At 40.5% G+C, this 19,690-nt stretch overlaps 1 protein-coding gene across 3 annotated transcripts; it reads right to left on the bottom strand.

Moving 5' to 3' along the window:
* Window positions 1-769: 769 nt before the first annotated feature.
* On the bottom strand, window positions 770-18,409 carry MSS51 (MSS51 mitochondrial translational activator). 3 transcript variants are annotated; one of them, XM_090279475.1, is made up of 8 exons: window positions 18,326-18,409; window positions 8,071-8,181; window positions 3,863-4,091; window positions 3,293-3,448; window positions 2,576-2,700; window positions 1,800-2,366; window positions 1,407-1,500; window positions 770-1,071 (listed from the first exon to the last, which is right to left on the bottom strand). In XM_090279475.1, the coding sequence occupies exons 3-8, from the start codon at window positions 4,063-4,065 to the stop codon at window positions 852-854; spliced, it is 1,365 nt and encodes a 454-aa protein (XP_090135601.1). In that variant the 5' UTR covers window positions 4,066-4,091; window positions 8,071-8,181; window positions 18,326-18,409; the 3' UTR covers window positions 770-851. The 3 variants fall into 3 exon arrangements, with proteins under 3 accessions (XP_090135601.1, XP_090135602.1, XP_090135603.1); XM_090279476.1 differs by lacking the exon at window positions 8,071-8,181; XM_090279477.1 differs by lacking the exons at window positions 8,071-8,181; window positions 18,326-18,409 and adding an exon at window positions 5,990-6,509.
* Between the last annotated feature and the right edge of the window lie 1,281 nt (window positions 18,410-19,690).

Consider the following 19,690-nt stretch of genomic DNA (forward strand, 5'->3'; position numbering starts at 1 on the left):
AACACAAAGTATTTGGTGGTTCGCCCAGGATTCATACTCAGATCTATAGAAAGGTGACCCGCTGGATATGCTCCTTCGATAATCTGGTCCCAATCTACCTTCCAGACTTTATTTATGCTAATCCCCCAATGTACACTAATATATCTCCTATGCTTTTCTGCCTCCAAACTTCTTCTCCTATTGTTCCCTCCATCTGAAGTGCCCTGCCCTCCATCTGTTTTATAAAATTCTAATTCATAAAATCTCCACTATCATTTAGCAAAGTGATCCCTCTTTTCACTCAATTTCCTTAGTACTACAAGCCTCTCTCAGGTTTTTATTCCACATTACATCCTGTAATAAAGATATCTATGTATATGTATTATTTCCCTTCCTAGGTTAAGATTAAGGACCATGTCTCATTCAACTTCGTATTTCCCCAAAGTCCTAATACAATACCTTTTACATGGTAGGTATTAAATAAATGTTTCGAATGAATAAATGAATTGTGACATTTCCCCATCAGAGAGAGCAATAACAATGTATAGGTGTTGGGGGTGGGGTCTTGAGGCCCTGGCAAGGTTGTAAAAATGAATACCTAGGAAATATCCTAATCCTGAGAGTATAATAAAAGAAGGAAGACATGAGACAGGGTGTGGTAGAATGGCAAGCCCAAACAGAGCTGATGTTAATCACTCCTCTGACAAGAAAGAAACCTCCAGGTGTGAGGTGTTGTGTGCATAGACAAGTAATACTTGTCGGTGAATAGGAAATAAGAAAAACAAGTGACTTAAGAAGTCCCAAACTGAGTTTATTGTGGTATCACAGCCTCCTCCTTTTCTAGGTATCCAGTCAGAATCTGGTTCAGCTATTTAAACTCCACCATCTACTTTCTCTTCCAATTGCCTCTTATCCAGCTGGCAGGAGCTTCCAAGAAATGTGATATAGTAGGCATTGCAGTATACTGGCTGCTTGTTGGGGTTGGAGTAGACCTGTTCAGGTTTGAGGGACATGAAAGCGTTGGCTCCATAGGCAATGATGTGTGTATCCAGGTCCACCAGAATCTGCAAAGAGGCTGCCAACTCCTGCTGGCTATGGGAGACATTTAAGAAAAATTGCTCTGCTGATTGGGGGTGGGGGTGGGGGGCAGAAACTGCTCAGAATTTGACACTTCTATACTCATCAAGCCCGAAAATTACCCAAGGCTGAACTAGGTGTGTCTATCCCTCCCTCCCAAATGTCTCACTAATTATCAGTTTACTGACATAGACCTTTGTACCAAGGAGAATGAGAAAACCAAGCATGAGAGGGAAGAAAATCCTTGCCAAAAGGCAGAAGATTAGCAAGGGGGAGAGAAATAAGCTCATCTATATAAAGAGAGGTGTGAGTGAGGCAGGGAGGTATCACAAATAGGAAGAGGTTGAAACCTGTAAAAAGTAATCAATGTAGGGATCTCATAATCACGAAGTAGCAGAAGGCTGGGCAGCCACGCCTCCATCAAGTCCAGGGAAGCATGAAAACCTATGGAATAGAGAGGGGAAAAGCTGAGGCAGACCTTAAGCAAGATACACATCTCTGATTGCATCCACTACCTTGCTCACTGCTAATGCTCATTTACCACTATCACCCACCCACCAGGCTCTTCAATGAAACATTCTGAACCCAGGTATAGCACATATGAATAATGATCAACAAGGTCATTATCATATTGTGTTTAACCTGACCAAATGAATGGGGCTCCAAAGATAGGAGATACAAGAGTCAGAATGGAAAATTCCCGGAGGACCCACCCAGTATTCCCCTGAACAAATGACTCTTACCTGGATGGAATGCCACCACCAAATCTGGATGGGCTGTCTGCCCAGTCTCTACCTGCTCCTCCCAGAAGTTATGGTAGAGGCCCCTATGGCCACTAAGCTGAACTGTGCCAGGTTCCAGAGGTGAAATTGAGGTGTTTTGTGAAAAGCCATCAGCAACGTCTACACCCACCATTATTATATGGAGGCCAAGGTGTCCAGGAAACATGTAACCAAGCTCATCATAGTCCCCAGGGCGAGTGAGAAATGTCTCCACATGGGAAGCACCAACTATGTGCACTGTGCTTCCTCCAATCTTCTTAACATTTATCCCCAAGGCCCGAAGCCCAAAGCCCAGTGTCAAGGGCCGTGATAGGGCATCTGTTAGGAGTCGCTTCAAAGAACCCTGGAGGACATCTGGGTCTGGCCTTGGCCTTCCTACACTGGCCCACAGTGTGGCCATGGCATGACTACCTAGCACAACATCCAGTATAGCCTCTAGCTGTAAATGCCGCATGGAAAACCAGGTGTCCCAGCCCTGTACAACTTCAGCCAGCCATGGCCAAGGTCCTGAGGGTAGAACAAAATCTCCTGCAGGAAATAAGGAACAAGAAGTGACCTAATCCTTCCCTGGCCTCAATATTCCTTCTATGTTCACTCTCCCAACCTGTGACCAGGAATGCGCTCCTACCATCCCCCACTCAGTTCCTTATTTCTTCCTCATAACAACATGCTTTCATTTCTCTCTCAAGTACCACCACTGACCATTATGGCAGAATTCCCCACCACCACCACTCCACCTGTGACCAGAAGCCATTCCATGAGACGGTCCACAGCTACAAGACGCAGCTCTTGACAAACTCTCCTGTGTGCTGGCCAGTCTGACCTCTGGCACTCTGGGCCACAATAATAGACATTTCTGCACCTGAAAGAATGAGCCCCAGAAATAATTGTTCCTATACTTCAAAGATTATTGGGAGAATATTTGGGGAAGAGAATTGATATTCCTATGCCTAGAAAGAAAGATTACTGGGTAAGGAAGGTAGACAGGGGAATAATGGCTGATGCACCAAATTTGGGGACTATATTTAGAAGGGGAAACAGGAGAGAGTGGGAATATAATTTTTCTCTTGGGTCAGAGTGACACCTCAGTCTCTCTCTCCAACAACTCACTTTTTACATCCCTTACAGAAAAAATAACTCAAGTAGTCTGTGGCTGCCCTCTTATCATAGGCATGTCTTGACCCCAACCTCCCCAGAACAGATTATAGTCTTACCCTCAAGTACTCAAGAGGAGGAAGGTAAAGAGAATTGTACTTGTGGTCCCCATCTGACTTCCCATAACACCAAAAATAAGCAAGAGCCCAGCACTTTTCTAATCTCTCTACGGCCTGGATCATACCAGATGAGGAGCAGGCCTTAAATTATTCTGAAAACTCTCAGACCTTCCTCCCACAATGAAGTCTTAGAACAGGATCATTTCTGGATGTCTCCCTTACTAGCCTCTGACTAGTCACCTCTTGCAGTGCCGGAGGACCTTGGAGTCTGAAAGGCCACTAGGAAGTGCTCTACAGTGAGCACAGAATCGGAATGTGTCCTCCATCTTCTGGAACATTTCTTGAGGACATCGAAATCCAAAGCCTGATACAGGAGTACCCCCATCTATCACCAGTCTGCAGAGATAGCATGGAAAAGGAGCAGAAATAGGAAAAAGAATATCCCGAAAATTTCTCATGATCCCTCCCTTACCACCTATACACAGGGGTAGGTTTTCAGTTGTTCATATGGAAAAAGACATACTACAATAATTAATAAATAAGTAATAATACAAGAATAAACTGTTTTGCATACTCACAATTATAGACCTACTTTTGCCCACTTCTGTATTTCCACCTATCTCCATCATTTCTGACTTAGCAAATTATATATTTTAAAATTTCTATGGTAATAAACTGCCAAAAGTCATGATGACAAAACTTCCTTGTTGCAAATACCCCATTATCCCCCAAGTTATATTCCCTATCCACCTTTTGAAATCACTTCTACCAGAGACAATGTATTGCTCTTCCACAGAGCTAGTCACTCACTTGTATTCTTCATAGCTTTTCATGTTCAGCTTTTGAAGAATCAGCTGGGATAGGCCAGGAACATTATTCTCCAAGGAGTAGAAGCCAAGTGCATCAATGCTAGGGCCAGGTTTAGAGAGGGTAAGAGCCACAGGGGTCACAACTGTGGGAGCCCCTGATGAGGGAGATTTCTTGTGTCTTCGTTGTCGGTGCCGTGGAGCCATGGCTTGTCCGCTGATACCTAGGGACTCTGTGCAGACAAGATAGGGAATGGAATTTTGCAAGCTAGATACATATGATGTGTTTTCACATGTCTGACCCTTCACTTCTCATTCTAGTTTCTCAGACCCAAGTATCAGTAAGATTTATTTCATATCTACTGACTTTTGATCACTGCAGGCAGTTGTGAAAAACAGGAGAATATTATCTATGAAGTTCTATATAAAATATAAATATATATGTAAGTAATGCATAAAAAGTGGCAGGGCTCATCTAAAACCAATAATAGTTATTAACTGAGGGGAAGAGGCACTAGGATAGAAACTGAGTTGATCAAAGAAGACTTTAGACTTAACTGTAATGTTCGACATTTTATACAAAAAAACATACTTATATATTATTAGTGTATTTAAAATCAACTTAAAAGAGAGGAAAAAGCAACAGAAGTTCTGGCTTCCAAAACTACCATCTAATTGGAGAATTAGTCAATCTAATTCAGTTTAGAAAGTAAAACATTCATTTTAAAAGACCTATCATCACATTATAAGCAACAGACTGAGAAGTAAAAATTAAATGCAAAACAAAATGAGCACCACAATGCTAAGAGTCAAAGCGAAATATGCAAATTATAAGAAAAATTTCCTAAATAGGTGTGTTCTGAAGTGACAATAACCCCACACCCACACCCACCCACACTACCCTGTGGAACTCTGTTATGTCTTCTCTCCCTCGCATACCATTCCTTCCACAAGTGCTGAGTAAACAAAAGGGACTACATTGAAAAAAATAAAAGAATCCATTCATTGAATAAACATTTATTTATAAATGGATAAAATCATTTATAAAATATTATAATGAAAAATATACTTAACCCTGTGGAGGTCACAGCTAAGAAATACAAACAAACTCTTTTCTTAAATATTGTTACATATAGTGGGTGCATTGGTTCAAGGTCATGACTATCTGCATGTTTGCTCATGACTAATGTTAAGCCATAACATTTAAGCCATCAGTTTGGTTATAACACGTGTTCTGTAAGGGTGTGTGATATTCAATAGTAAATTGTATCTGAGAGCTACCACAAACTCTGAAGTCAGTGTTGGTGTAGTTTTTGATTTTTCTGCAAACTTTAAAGTCAGTGTTGTGGGTTTTTTTTCATTTACCATTGAAAATGGCTAGGAAAATATATTGATTCGATAATCCAAGAGATGTTGAAGGACTTCAGTGACTGCTATTCGAGACCAATGATGAGAATGATAGAGTTGAATGTGAAAATGAAAGTGACTTTGAAGATGATGATTAAGTGGAAGTTCATTCAGAAGATTCAGATACCAAGCAAGATATTTCTAGTGAAGAAAGTGAAGAGGAATTAGACATGAATGAATCGTATATTTTTGGAAGGGATAAAGAGTCAAAATGGAGGGAAAATCCAGTAAGAAGACAAGTTGGAGAACTGCTGCAGAAGATTTTGTGTTAAGTTGTTAGTTCGGCCAATGCAAAAAATGTCAATACAGAACTTGAAACTGCTTTATCACAAATGATATTTTAGATCTAATCTTGTTATATACAAATAAATACATTGATTCTACCTCAAGCTGGTTTTTATGAGAAAGAGGTGCTAAACAAATAGACAAAATTGAACTGAAAGCATTTTTAGGCCTCTTATGTCTAACTGATTTACATAGCAGCAACTGGCTAAATCTTCAGGATTTATGGGCTACAAATGGTAGTGGGATTGAACTTTTTAGACTTAATGATATCTTTGTGGAGATTTAGATATATTCAGAATTACATCAGGTTTGATGTCAAGCCCGCTTAGAACACCTAAAAGTGGACAAATTAGCAGCTGTGAGAGACATTTTCTCAGCACTTGTAGAAAATGGTAGATTATGGTACTCTATGGGGCAGAATATAACAATAAATTATTACCTGAATTTAGAGGCAAATGTGGGGTGGGACAATATATCCCATCCAAGCCCAGCAAATATGGTATAAAATTTTTTGCTATGGTCAATTCAAAAGTGTTTTACACAGGAAATCTTAAAATGTATGTTGGTAAGCAGCCCAAAGGTCCTTAAATAAACCAGCAGATGTAATCAAGAGACTTGCAGAACCCATTACTCCTCAGGACGTAATATTACAGCAGATAACTAATTCACTGATATAAATCATATCTCCAACTTGAGAACGAAGCAACTTTCATATGTTGGTACTGTTCGTAAGAATAAACTCCAACTACCCCCTGGATTTGTGTCTTCTAAAAACAGGCCAAGCCCTGGCTGGTGAGGCTCAGTAGATTGAGTGCCGGCCTGAGAACTGAAAGGTCGAGTTTGATTCCCAGTCAGGGCACATGCCTGGGTTGTGGGCAGGGTCTTCAGTTGTTGGGATGTGAGAGGCAACCGATTGATGTATCTCCCACACATCAATGTTTTTTCCCTTCTCTTCCTCTTTTCTCCCTCTCTCTAGAAATAAATAAAAAAATATTTAGGGGAAAAAAATTAAAAAATAAAAATAAAAACAGGTCCCCAAAATCCAACTTATTTGCTGTGTTGCAGATTGCACACTTGTATCTCATATACCCAAAAAGGGAAAAACATAATTTTGGTTTCAAGTATGCATTTGGATGACGCTGTAAATTAGATTTGCAAAGCCTGACATAATACACATCAACAAAGTCAGGAGTTGACACTGTGGACCAAATGATAGGTACATATAATGTGGCCAGGAACACCAGAAGATGGCCTCTGGTTATATTCTACACAGTTCTGAATATTGCAGAAATAAATGCTCAGACTATTCACATATTGAATAGCAATGTGAAAATAAAATGCAGAATATTTATTAGAAATCTCATAATGCAACTACTGTCAGAACAAATAAAAAGGCATTCAGAAATCCCTGCAGGCGTGCATAAGCCTTTACACCTGAAACTTCATCATGTTCAAACACAAACTGAAGGAAATTCTAATGATGACATACATATCGCTCCCTTGACAAGCAGAAAAAGAAAAAGATGTGCTAGGTCCTTCCTATACATCCAAAAAATGTTAAAGACATATTTTTGTATTTTTTAGCAATATCCACCTTTCCATAATTTGAAAAGAAAAAATTTTATTCTTCATGTTCTTATATTTCTTTGTTTAATAACTTCTAGATTATAACTGAAAATAAATTTAAAATCATGTATTTTTATATAAATAAAGGCAACTTCACATTTTTTTTGCATTTCAGCACATATTAGTAATATACATATCTCTCAGATACGCGTGACCTATGCTGCAATTTTTTTGACTGCGACCTCCACAGGGTTAACATCTAAATGTCTTGTAGAGGAATTAAATGTAAACTATAGTATAAGGCAGCATATATAACCTTTGAGAAAAGTGAAACTAAAGCACTAATGGGAGATCAGAAGAAGTGAGTCTCTTCAGTTGGTGAGTTATAGGAAGGCTTTCTGAAGCAGGGAGTGGTTGGAATAGACCAGTAATTTTCAACTGGTGCACTGCAGTACACTGGTGTTCCCCAAGGATTTTAAAAACATACAATACCTGACTATTTAGTCATGGGCACTGACCTTTTTTCCCTTAGATTGTTAAATTAAAAAATGACAACAACTAACACAACAACAACTGTGTAGTATGAATGAACCAAAATTATACCTGTTTTTTTGTCAGGTCAACAAATATATTTTTTGGTGTGTCTCAGGATTATAGTAATTAGTTTATGTGTACCATGAGATTTAAAAGGCTGAAAATCACTGGAAGAGACCATGAAAAATGGTAGTATTTTGGATAGAAGGAGATAGAAAAGAAAGTAATTCTAAACACAGAAAAGAACATGAGCATAGAAATATAGAGTTTGATTATTGTGTCTAAATGCCTAAACATAAGAGCTAAAATTGTAGTCTTATAAAAACACTTAAGGGGGGCCTGGCTAGTGTGGCTCAGTTGGTTGAAGCATTGTCCTGTTCCCGAAAGGTTGAAGGTTTGATTCCCAATCAGGGCATATACCTAGGTTGTGGGTTTGATCCCCAGTCGGGCTGTGTATAGGAGGCAGCCAATCGATATCTCACATGGACGTTTCTTTCTCACATTGATGTTTCTCTCTCCCTTCCTCTGTCTCTAAAAGCAATAAAAAAATATCCTTAGGTAAGAATTAAACAAAACAACAACAACCACATAGGGAAAAGCTTCATGGTATTGGATTTGGCTATTTCTTGGGTATGACACCAAAAGTACAGGCAACAAAAGAAAAATAGTTATATTGGACTACACCAAAATAAGGAAGTTCTGTGCATCAAAGGACAGGGTGAAATAAAAACCCATAAAATGAAAGAAAATATTTTCAAATCATGTATCTGATAAGAGATAAATAGTCCAAACATGTGAAGAACTCTTAAAACTCAAAAACTCCAAATAACCAAATTAAAAGATGGGCAAAAGATATAACCAAACATTTCTCAAAAGAAAATATAAAAATTGCCAAAAAGCACACAAAAAAATGTTCAATATCACTAATGTTGAAAAAGAACATCCAGACTAAGAAAAAGTTCTATAAGAGTTATTTGAAACAATCTGAGGACAATTGCTAGGAGGCGAATTCTCAACAGACTGAAAAAATGCTCCAGAGAATGATAGTTTTGCATCTTAATTTACAATTAGAATTAAATGAGGAGACAGAAAAAATGTTACATGAAATCCACTGGTGGTTAGATTGGGGGAGGGGTGAGAAAGCAAAGCAGAGAAATCGCTGGAATTAAATAAAAGGTAAACCAGTTGGTTGGGTGTTGTTCTGTAAAGCAAAAGGTTGCTGGTTCACTTCTCAATCAGGGTGCATACCAGAGGCAACCATTCAGTATTTCTCCCTCCCTTCTCCTCTCTCTAAAATAAAGAAAATCTTTAAAAATTATTTTAAAAAGTAAAGTGAGGAGACAACTTCTTTATGACATTGGTGGGAACAGGAAAGTAATAATTAATATTTACAGCACAGAGAGATGGTATCAGGGAACAAGATAACATTGAGCAGTTCTGTGGTCTCCTGCTCTGGTGCAGGGGACATGCTCTGAGGGGTCTAGAAAAGAAGTTTACTGACATTTCAAAGGTATGTTATCTTAGATGCAAAATGACAAGAGGCAAGCTTGCTGTGAAGACTGACCTTTGTCAAGGAAGCAACAGGCCCAGGACATGACTACCCACTATGACTTGCTTTTAATTAGAAATTTTTATGCTCAGACCATCATGTATGTTGAAAACTTTCAGTCTCTGAGTTTATAGGGCTCCCCACCCCATGCAGGCCTCACCTGAGCATGTCAGGTTTAGTATGTGGCTCCCTTTTCATCCACACTAATCATTAGGAAAATGCAAATCAAAATCATTGGAGATACCATTTCACACCAATTAGGACGGCTATTATAAAACACAACAACAGAATATAACAAGAGTTCGGGAGGTGTGAAAAACTGGAACATTTGTGCACTGATAGTAGGAATGTAAATAGTACAGCCACTATGGAAAACAGAATGGCGGCTCTGCAAAAATGATACACATATAATTAATTACCATATGGCTCAGCAATTTCACTCTTAGTATATATCCAAAATAACTGGAAACAGGTACTTAAACAAATGCTTATACACAAATGGGACAGAGTTTGGGACTCAGTCGTCGGCAGCCGTCCGTCTCGAGAGACGATGGTGTAGCTTCTTAAGAGTCTATCTGCACCGCCGAGAATGGCTGTGCAGTCCGACTCGGGAGTGACACGGTATCTGTCTCCTCCCATGTTGAATCGACATCTTGCGATGACACTGGAGTGTCCTCTCCAGTGAAGCTGAAGCTACAGAGCCTGGGCAGGGTGATATGGAGGGTCTGCTGTTGCCCATGCAGCAGACCCCCCCTCTCTTCGCAGCTGAAGGGTCCAAGGGAAAGACGGAGTCAATACAGCTTGGCTTCAATCCACTGAGCCGAACCAGCCAGGGGGAAACAGGACTGTGCTAGGTGACCATCTCTGCCTCTCCAGTAAGTCTGGGTATTTGGTGGGGAGTCCTGCTGACTGACTGGACTGAGGTGGCGGGGGGGTGGGGGGGTGGTGTGCAGATTTGGAGACTCCCTAGCAGCTGCCAAGTGATTTCACTTGGGGACTCTCCTTCTGATTCTCAGACACCCCCTGTGGCTTTCACTTTCAATAGAATCACTGCACTTTCTGGCTCAGGCTTGTAATCCCCAGTAAATCAAGGCGCCTTCCGGTTTACAGAGCTCTGTCTGGTATTAAAGTGCCTTCTGGCGCCTTCTGGCTTACAGGGCTGTCTGGTAAAAAGTTGCCTTCTGGTGCCTTCTGGTTTACAGAACTCCGTTTGGTAAGGTGCCTTCTGGTTTATAGAGCTGTCTGGTGAAAAGGTGCCTTCTGGTTTGTGTGATATTACTGAGCTCTGTCTGGCAGAATGGGAGGGGAAGCCGCTGTTCTAGGAAACAGCCCTTTGGAGTGAGTTTTGGCTGATTGGTTGCCGCTACACTTATAAACCTACGTTTATTGTAATACTGCTTGGCTTATGTAGAATCTGGACTCAGAAGAATGCTGGATGCTGAGTGGGTCTTTAAACTACTGTACTATATTGCAATTAGAGTTATTTTGTGAAAGATCAGGGAAATGATAAGATGGTCTGGAGAAAAGGGAAGTTGTCTATGGCAGATAGCAGAAACCCAGAAGACAGGGACCAGGTAGGCCAGAGTGGCTAATGCGGGCATGGTCAAAGTTACCATGGCTCCTCTAGCCCTGAAGGATCCTCCATAGTTGGCTGAGGGAGCCAAAGGAGGTGAGCCTGAACTGGTCTCTCCATCCTGAACCTGTCAGGGAACCAAATTTGGTGGAGGACAAGTCCCTACTGGGGCAAGGCAATCATATTGCAATGGAAAAGGGCACTGGAAAAATGAGTACCCTTGGGTACTACTAACATTGTGGGGAACAAATTGTGGACCTTTTTGATTGATATCAGAGCAACATAGTCTGTGTTTAAGAGACCTCAAACTGAACGGTAACTGGGATTTCTGGAAGCCATGAAAGCCAATTTTTCTTGAAGCTGTTAGACTGTGCTGTGGGAGATACAAGAGCTCCATCTACAGGTCCCTCCAGAGTACGCCCAGCAGTTTCTTTCGAAACTGTGAAGAGGAAGAAAGCAATCCTGGGCCAGAGAATATTAGAATCAGGTAAACCCCATTGTGTGGGCTGCTAGAAGGTCAGGGAAGGCTAAGCAAGCCTCTCCTGTTAAAGATGGCCTCACACCAGGGGCAGGGACTCCCTGTGGGGGACAGACGGGCATGGGGAGATGTGGGAAGCAGACAGGCTTGGTTTAAAAGACTCTGCTCTGTGGAGCCGCCCCCAGCTGGGTCCTTAGCCTGTAAGTTGTCTTCCAGGCCTGCTCTGAATCCCACCCTCCAGGGGATTTCGAAGATAGAATAGAAATACAAAGTGGCTTTTAAGGAAAAGGGAACCTGCTCTGTTTTTCTCTGTAAAGCCTCAAATCCTTGTCAGGAAAATGTGAAGAACAGAAGGATTAAGTAAGAGGAAATGCTTTTGACCTGTGTAAATACCTGGATGTTTCAACCCTGTATTGATCTGCATTTCAGTTTTACTCCCTACCATTTGGGGAAGTGTTACATATTTTCCTTAAGTACTTCCGCATGTGGAAAGTGGATAAAAACCCTAGCTAATAAAGAAACCAGATGATTTTCCACTAGAGAAAACACCCTCCCTTCCTTCCTCAGATAGAGAGTGTCTGAGGGACCCAGAGTCTCTCTCAACTCCCAATAAGAGGCAGTATCCCTTGTGAAAGGAGACCCTAGAAAGAATACACCCAATAATTCAGAAGTTTGAGGAATATGGACTCATTTGGCCCTGCCACTCCTTATACAAGATTTAAGGGCCATTACTGATATTGTACAGAACAGTATACTCAGGACAGACGCTGGTATTCAGTATTGGGTTTAAAAGATACTTTACTTTGCATTCCAGTTGACCAAGACTCTCAACTGTTGTTTGCTTTTGAATGGCAGGACCCAGAATCTTGGGTCAAGACTCAGTACTGCTGACCAGTCTTACTGCAAGGGTAGGCTATGGCAGCCATCTGCGACCTTTTACAGGAAGCTGAAAATCTTCCTTGGGAAAGCCTGTCTCCATTTATGCACCCCACCAAGTGTTGAGCCTGCTAGAGTGAAAAGGAAATTTGTAGCTCACTGCTGGAAGAATGGGCAGGTACCAAACAATTTAAAACTGCTAAGTTAAATCCTGCCTCCCTTCTCCTGGAGCCTGACTTGGCTGTGCTATTGCATGACTGTGCTGAAATAATTGGTGAAATTTATTCTAGCAGAATTGATTTACAGGACCATCGTCTAGAAGAAGCAGATTGGACTCTATATGAACAAAGGAAACAGAAAGGCTGGGTATGCAGTTGTGACTCTTGAAGGAGTAGTAGAGAGCAAGGCCTTACTGCCAGGAACCTCTGCTCAAAAAGCTAAACCAATTGAATTGATGAGGTCACTGGAATTGTCACATGAAAAGAGTGAATGTGTATACCAACTCGAGATATGCTTTCCTAAGTTTGCATGCTCATGTTTCAATCTGGAAGGAAAGAGGACTATTAACCTCCAATAAAAAGGAAATTAAGAACACAGAAAATTTAAAATTATTGGAAGCTGCCCAGGTATTTTTACAGGTGGCAGTTATGCACTGCGCTGGGCATCAGAAAAAAGACACTGAAGTGGCTAGAAGAATCGATCTGGCTAATTGAGCAGCAGAAGAGGCTGCTAAAGGAAAATTTATAATGCCTTTGGTACCTATTCTAGATTTGTCACAATTCGACTCTGAATGTTTGACAACAGACTTAGAGAAAGCTAAGAGCTGGGGTTTTGAACCACCTACATTAAACCATGGCTCACTGGACCTGGAATTTCTAAAGCCATGTGTGCCAGAAGAACAATCTTAAGGCAGATCCCCATCAGAAAAAGAAGGAAAACAATACCAAGGGCAGTGCCTGCTTCAGGACTGGCAAATAGACTTTATCCAGATACTGCGGGCCCAAGCATGGAAATATTTGTTAGTCTTCATTTTACACCTTTTCAGGGTAAGTAGGGTCCTATCCTACTAGAACTGAGAAATCCTCAGAGGTAATAAAAGCCTTAATGAAATAATTCCTCGCTTTGGCCTACTCAGCAGCATCCAGAGCTATAATGGATCTCCTTTTGTTTCAGAAATTACATGGAAGGTTAGTAAATTTTTAGGAATCAAGTGTAGATTCCACACAGCATGGAGACCTCCGGCTTCCGGGAAGGTAGAGATGAATCACCTTGAAGAAAAATATAGCCAAGCTGTGTCAAGAAACTCATCTCCACTGGGATCAAGTTATACCTATTACCTTGCTCAGGATAAGGGTGGCTCCTCAAGGGAGATTCAATTGAGTCCTTATGAAATTCTGTATGGGCGACCATTTCAGGCTATGATAGGGGTGGGAGATATGTATGTAGATCAAGAAGCTGACTTAGATGACCTTGCTTGTATTAGAGGCCTCTCCCCCATAGGTTTGCTACATTCCTTTGAGCCTGGAAAAAAGGCACTACTCAAGACTTCGAAGACTTTCTCCGGAAAGCCAACTAGAAGAAAAGTGAACTCAACCCTGGGACATACTCTTCACCACCCCAACCACGGTCAAACTGAAGGAATAAAACCTTGGATTCATCACACCAGAAGAAAGCACCGGAAGAACAATGGACCACTGAACCGCAAGACCTAAAAGTTATCTTTTGAAAACAATGACTTATATTCTTTTACCATGTTATGGAGAACTTATTCCTTTCAAACAAGATGAAAATATCTGGGTATATAGGCAGAACATATGTTGAACAAACTTTCACTTCATGTCTCATAGGTATTTGTACTCCTCTGGGAAGCTTTTGAAATTATTAATTGGGGATCTGTGGTAACTCTAAAGGACAGGGAAATGTTTTCCTTAAAAATGCTAATGTAGCCCCAGCTGGAAAATGTGCAACTTTTGTCAACTGCCCTAAAACTGTCTTAGATGAATTGCAACACCACCCCTATGTATCTTACGTTGTTTTAGTTTGTAAACTAACCTTACAGAAATAAGATAATTAAAAACTAACAAGGGAGAATGATAGGGAAACTCAAGAATTAATTTTTAGCCTTAGTTGATAGGCGTGACTAATGCATGTGGAAAGCTGTTATTCCTGGAACTTGGATGCATGACCTACTGTGACTCCAGGAGGTGACAAGCTATTCAACCTTGGTGCCGTAGGGGTTCTGGAAGCCATAGAGATGATATCTGAGCCATTGTGTTCCAGGGAGGAAACTCCCTTGATGCAGATAAAGAATTGTTGATCTGCCCTGGCTGGTGTGGCTCAGTGGATTGAGTGCTGGCCTGTGAACTGAAGGGTCCCCAGTTCGATTCCCAGTCAGGGCACATGCCTGGGTTGCGGACCAGGTCCCCAGTTTCTGGTGCACGAGAGGCAACCACACATTAATGTTTCTCTCCCCTTCTCCCTCCCTTCCCCTCTTTCTAAAAAATAAAATGTAGACCCCCCTCCAATAAAAGAAAGTAAAAAATAGATAAAATCTTTAAAAAAGAAAAAAGAATTGATCAACAGAAAAAGAAGTACAGTGATCCCTCACTTATGGCAGGTATTACGTTCTAGACACCTCCCCCCCATGATAGGTGAAAATCCACGAAGTAGGAACTTTACATTTATTTTAGTATTTACTGTACAGTACCACAAAATCCCATGATATAGCGAAAAATCCGCGATAAATATAATATTTTTTAAAATCCCGCGATATAGTGAGGCCGAGATAAGTGAACTGTGATATAGAGAGGGACTACTGTACTAGGAAAATCACTGTCAGAATGCAACTCTTATGCAATTAACCTTTTTTTCTAAACCCCTTACCTACTCTTCTATTTAACCTTTTTTGAAACCCCTTTCCTACCCTACTTCACCTTATAAAAATGTTGGCTTGAAAGGAGCTGTTAAGATGCTTTTTGAGGGTACATAAACCACCATCTTCTTAGATCACTGGCCATCTGAATAAAGCACTCAAGGTCTAGTAGTGACAGGCAGCACAAACTCCAACTTTCCCAGTCTCAGGACCCCTCTTCACAATAGCCAAAAAGTATAAACAACCCAAAAGTCCACCAACAGATGAATGACGTGAAAAAGTGTGTGTGTGTTTTGGGGGATCAGGGTTCCGTGCAAAATAACTTCACAAGGTGATCTGACCATATGTTCCTAACTGGGCACGTCATGGTGGGTGGTCATGCCCCAGGAATACACATTTTTAGTAAAAGATTTACCTTTTCCTTAAGGAAGCTGTCCATTGTTTCTGTGCACTTAGGTTAACACACCTCTGAAATAGGCCTTACCACTTTATGAGAGCACATAATCTCATTAACTATCCTGTAATCCAATCCCCACCTTGCTTTTTTCCATTTCCATGTAATCTTCCTTAATTGCCTCCTTAATTTCATCTGCAAAACATATTCTCCAGACCTTTTGAGATCTTGTTCTCCAGCACATGTTGTCCATTTGGTTCAGATTAACTCTTATAAAAATTCTCTACAGGTTTGGACGTTTTTTACTTTGACAATAAACAAATTGGGATATGTGAAACCGGAAAAGCCGGTGTCCATGCTGCCTGTCATCTACCAGACCCAATAAGGAAGACAGGGATTGTATCTTTATGGGCACTTTATTCAGATGGTCGGTCATCTGAGAAGACGAAGGGTTTGTACCCTCACAAACCGTCTTAAATTCCATTATAAACGGATCCTTTTTCGTGATTGCTTGCAGTCCCAAAGGTGGAACTTGCTTAGGGTCTGGTGGAGTCAAGATGGTCATACCTCCAGTTCATGAAACAGAAGCTTTATACATACATTGATTACTAAGCTTATTAGCTGTTACCTGAAACTAAAATTTTCCAAATTTTGAGTCCCCCATTATTCATATATAATGGAATATTATTCATGGTTACAGTAAAATGAAGTGCTGATATATGCTACAACATGGATGAACCTCAAAAACAAGCTAAGTGAAAGAAGCCAAACATAAAAGATCGCATGTTAAATAATTCCCTTTACATGAACCATCAAGAATAGATAAGTATAGAACAGAAAACAGAATTGTGGTTGCAAGGGGCTGGGTGGAAGAGTACATGGGGAGTAACTGCTTAATGGTCTATGCTTAACTGCTTCACTGCTTTTGGGGTGATGAAAATGTTTTGGAACTAAACAGAGGTAGTGGTTACACAACAATGTGAATGTACTAAATGCCATTTAATTGTTCACTTTAAAAGGATTACTTTTATGTGAATTTCACCTCAATTAAAAAAAAAGTATCCACAGAGATTGAGGAGCTAAAACATTACTAACCCCCAGATTAATTGCCTCCAGGGACAGGGAAATATGAGAGGATAAAAACACTGACAGTGGTTGGTTTGAATGAGGTAACTAACTATTAAAGTTCAAATCAGGGATCATGTTTTATTACAAAAATGGTCTGACATTTAATCCTTCCGGACCACATTTGTTAAGGAAAAAATACAAAACAAAACAAAAACCCAACGAAACTCCAGAACCATCATTCAATTGGAATGTTGATAGCAGAAGAAACAAAAACACTCCCAAAATCATCCAGCTAATATCCATTAACTTACAGTATGGTTCTTGAAAAACCCTGTCCTCCGGTTAATGAAGGAACTAATTTACATTTTCCTTTGTATTTCTTTCTCCTCATCCTTTCATTCCAGCCCTTTAATCTCTCCCCACATCCCAAAACCTGTCAGAACGGATGGTTTCAGAATCTACAGAAACAGGGATAGCTAAACACATCTGTATATCATTATCTTCTAAATTGCCACCAATAGAGGAAATTAGACCTAATGACAGATTATTTAAGGATTTAAGGGTCATATCCCTTTACTAAATGTGGATGGAATTGCTTTCACTCCTTTGGACCTCATTTCCTACAACTGACCTGACCCTTCTCTCCACTTTTCATCACCGAACATTCTCCTCACATTTCCATAATCATTGCATTTGCAGAAGCATTTATCTGCTCTACCTACCCAGCCCCCTCAAACTAGATAAACCTTGAGAGAACAAACTCATCTTTTGTTTATAGGTAGGGAGGAAAAATATCCTTGATTTGAGACAACTCAAAGAGTCTTAAATCCCAGAAGTAATGATAAATATCTTCCTGATGTTCAACCAAAAGCTTTTATGCTACAGTGGAAGCCACTTAAGACCAGAAAGTACTTATCTGCCTTTCCAAGGACAGGTCTTTCTCCAATGGAAGATTAACTCTTGGCTATCTGGGGGTTTGCTGAACTGGCTGGATGTCAGAAGTCAAGGGATCACACAGTTTGGGGAGGAGTGGTGCTGGTAAAACCCCTGAGGTCATAGTTTCCTGTGTTTACCGCAGGTTCATGATACAAATGAATTAATTTTCTGGCAGGAACGTTATGTAGGTAGAAATAAGGAACCAAGTTGTTGCACATGTATCTACAGACTTGTGTGAGTTTGTGTATTCTGGCCCCAAAATCCTCAAGTTGCATGGGGGGTGGGAGTGGAAGGGGGAGATTACCCAGAGAACGGCAAAAACAGAGGGGACAAGAAGCAGTTGTAAAGAATTATTGTAAGCTTTCAAAATCTCCCAGAGTTAAGTCTACCCACCTAGAAAGGGAATCATTTTACCTTTATTCTAGCCATCCCCAGTGACTTGGGCTCTCAATTTTTTTCCCAGTATATATGAGAGAAAACACCAAGGACTAGAGAGGACAGGAGACATGAACTGGATTGCTTAGAAAAACTCCTATCCTTCATCACCAACCCCCCTAAATTATCAGTCTATTCTAAGACCTAGTGTCCCATCTTTCTCCCTCCTTACTACCAAAAGCCTGAAGTTTCACCTAAACCACATTATCACCTCCAGACCAGTAAGACCCACCTAGTTTTCTCTACTTCACCAGCATATACAAAATGTCTTTGGAGATACAGGGAAGACAAGGGGCATGAAGCTATGAAGCTAGTCATTGGGGATACTCAAAAGGGGTCGAGAAAGAATAAAAGAAAAGGAGAAATACATTAGGGACATTGCTATTAGGGCCACATTCAGCTGCTTAAGCAGTGATTAACACTCCCTGGGGTGATAAATACTTTACTCAACTATAAACTAAGCAAGCAAACTGGTTGATGAAAAAGTAACTTACCCTGCTAAGCCCTCGGCTTCCTTCCTTCTCTGTTTCTTCCAAGTGAAATGAATGTGTGATCTCCTCAGATCTAGGCTGTGACTGCAGCTGTCCCTTCATATCACTTTTCTTTGCTGAAACGCTGGGTCTCTGTGATTACATGTACCCTGCCAACCAGACATGCTTAATTCTCCCTAACAAAGTAAGAAGGGACATGGACTCCTGCCAATGGACTTCTCTCTTTCTGACCCTTCTTTTCTGCCAAGAGGCTCAGAACTCTGTCAACACTCCCAAACTTGCCAAAGGCCAGAAAGGTTAAAGATGAAGCCTACCATTTTCTGGACCTCCTTCACTAAGGACACATTTCTTTTTCATTTAATTTTTTTAAAAAAATTTTTACTGATTGATTTTAGAGAGAGAGGGGAAGGGGCAGGGAGAGATTTATTGTTCCATTTATACATTCATTGGTTGATTCTTGTATGTGTCCTGACCAGGGATTGAACCTGCAACCTTGGCATGTTGGGACGATGCTCTAAACAACTGAACTACCTGACCAGGGCAAAAGGCAGCATTTCTGCTCTTAGTCCATAGCATCAGGGTAAAAACCCTTGGGATTAGTTCAGAAGTCAATATTTGGTTGGAAAGCTAAGCACAAGACCAGAGAAACAGGAACTCTTTGGTATCTGGATGTCAACATACACCCAAAATGAGTTCCCCCAAGCGCAAAACTGCTCAAACACAACCCGGCAATGACCACTCAAGGTTTAAGTACAAATATAATGCCTACGAAAGAACAGAAATGGTCATTTGATGATACAGAAGGAAATTGATTGTAGGGGAAACATCCAGAATTAATCCATAGAATTTACTTTCCTTGGAGAGCAAGGCATATTCTGAGTGAGTCATCTGGGGTACTCCCCTTGTTCATTTAAAAAATGAATATAATAGTCCCCTTACCCACTAGGTATATGTTCCAAGATGCCTCAGCAGATGCCTAAAACCACAGATAAGACTGAACACTATATAAGCTATGTTTTTACCTATACACAAGGCCTGTAACAGTTTGATTTATAAAGTAAGCACAGTAAGAGATTAATAGCAATAACTAATAAAATAGAACGATTACAACAATGTACTATAATAAGTTATGTGAATGTAGCATTAAGTAAAATAAGGGTTATTTGAACAAGTACTGCAATACCTTGATAGTTCATCTGATAACCAAGAAGACAAGGTTATTAAGACTAGTGGGAGTGTGTACAGTGTGGATATGCTAGACAAAGGGATGAGTCATGACCTAGGCAGGATGGAGTGGGACAGTATGGGTTTTCATCAGGCTACTCAGAATGGTGTGTAATCTAAAAGTTATGAATTGTTTATTCCTGG

The sequence above is a fragment of the Furipterus horrens genome, unplaced genomic scaffold (assembly GCF_987537825.1).
Source record: "Furipterus horrens unplaced genomic scaffold, mFurHor1.1.pri manual_scaffold_5, whole genome shotgun sequence".
In the NCBI taxonomy this organism is placed as follows: Eukaryota; Metazoa; Chordata; class Mammalia; order Chiroptera; family Furipteridae; genus Furipterus; species Furipterus horrens.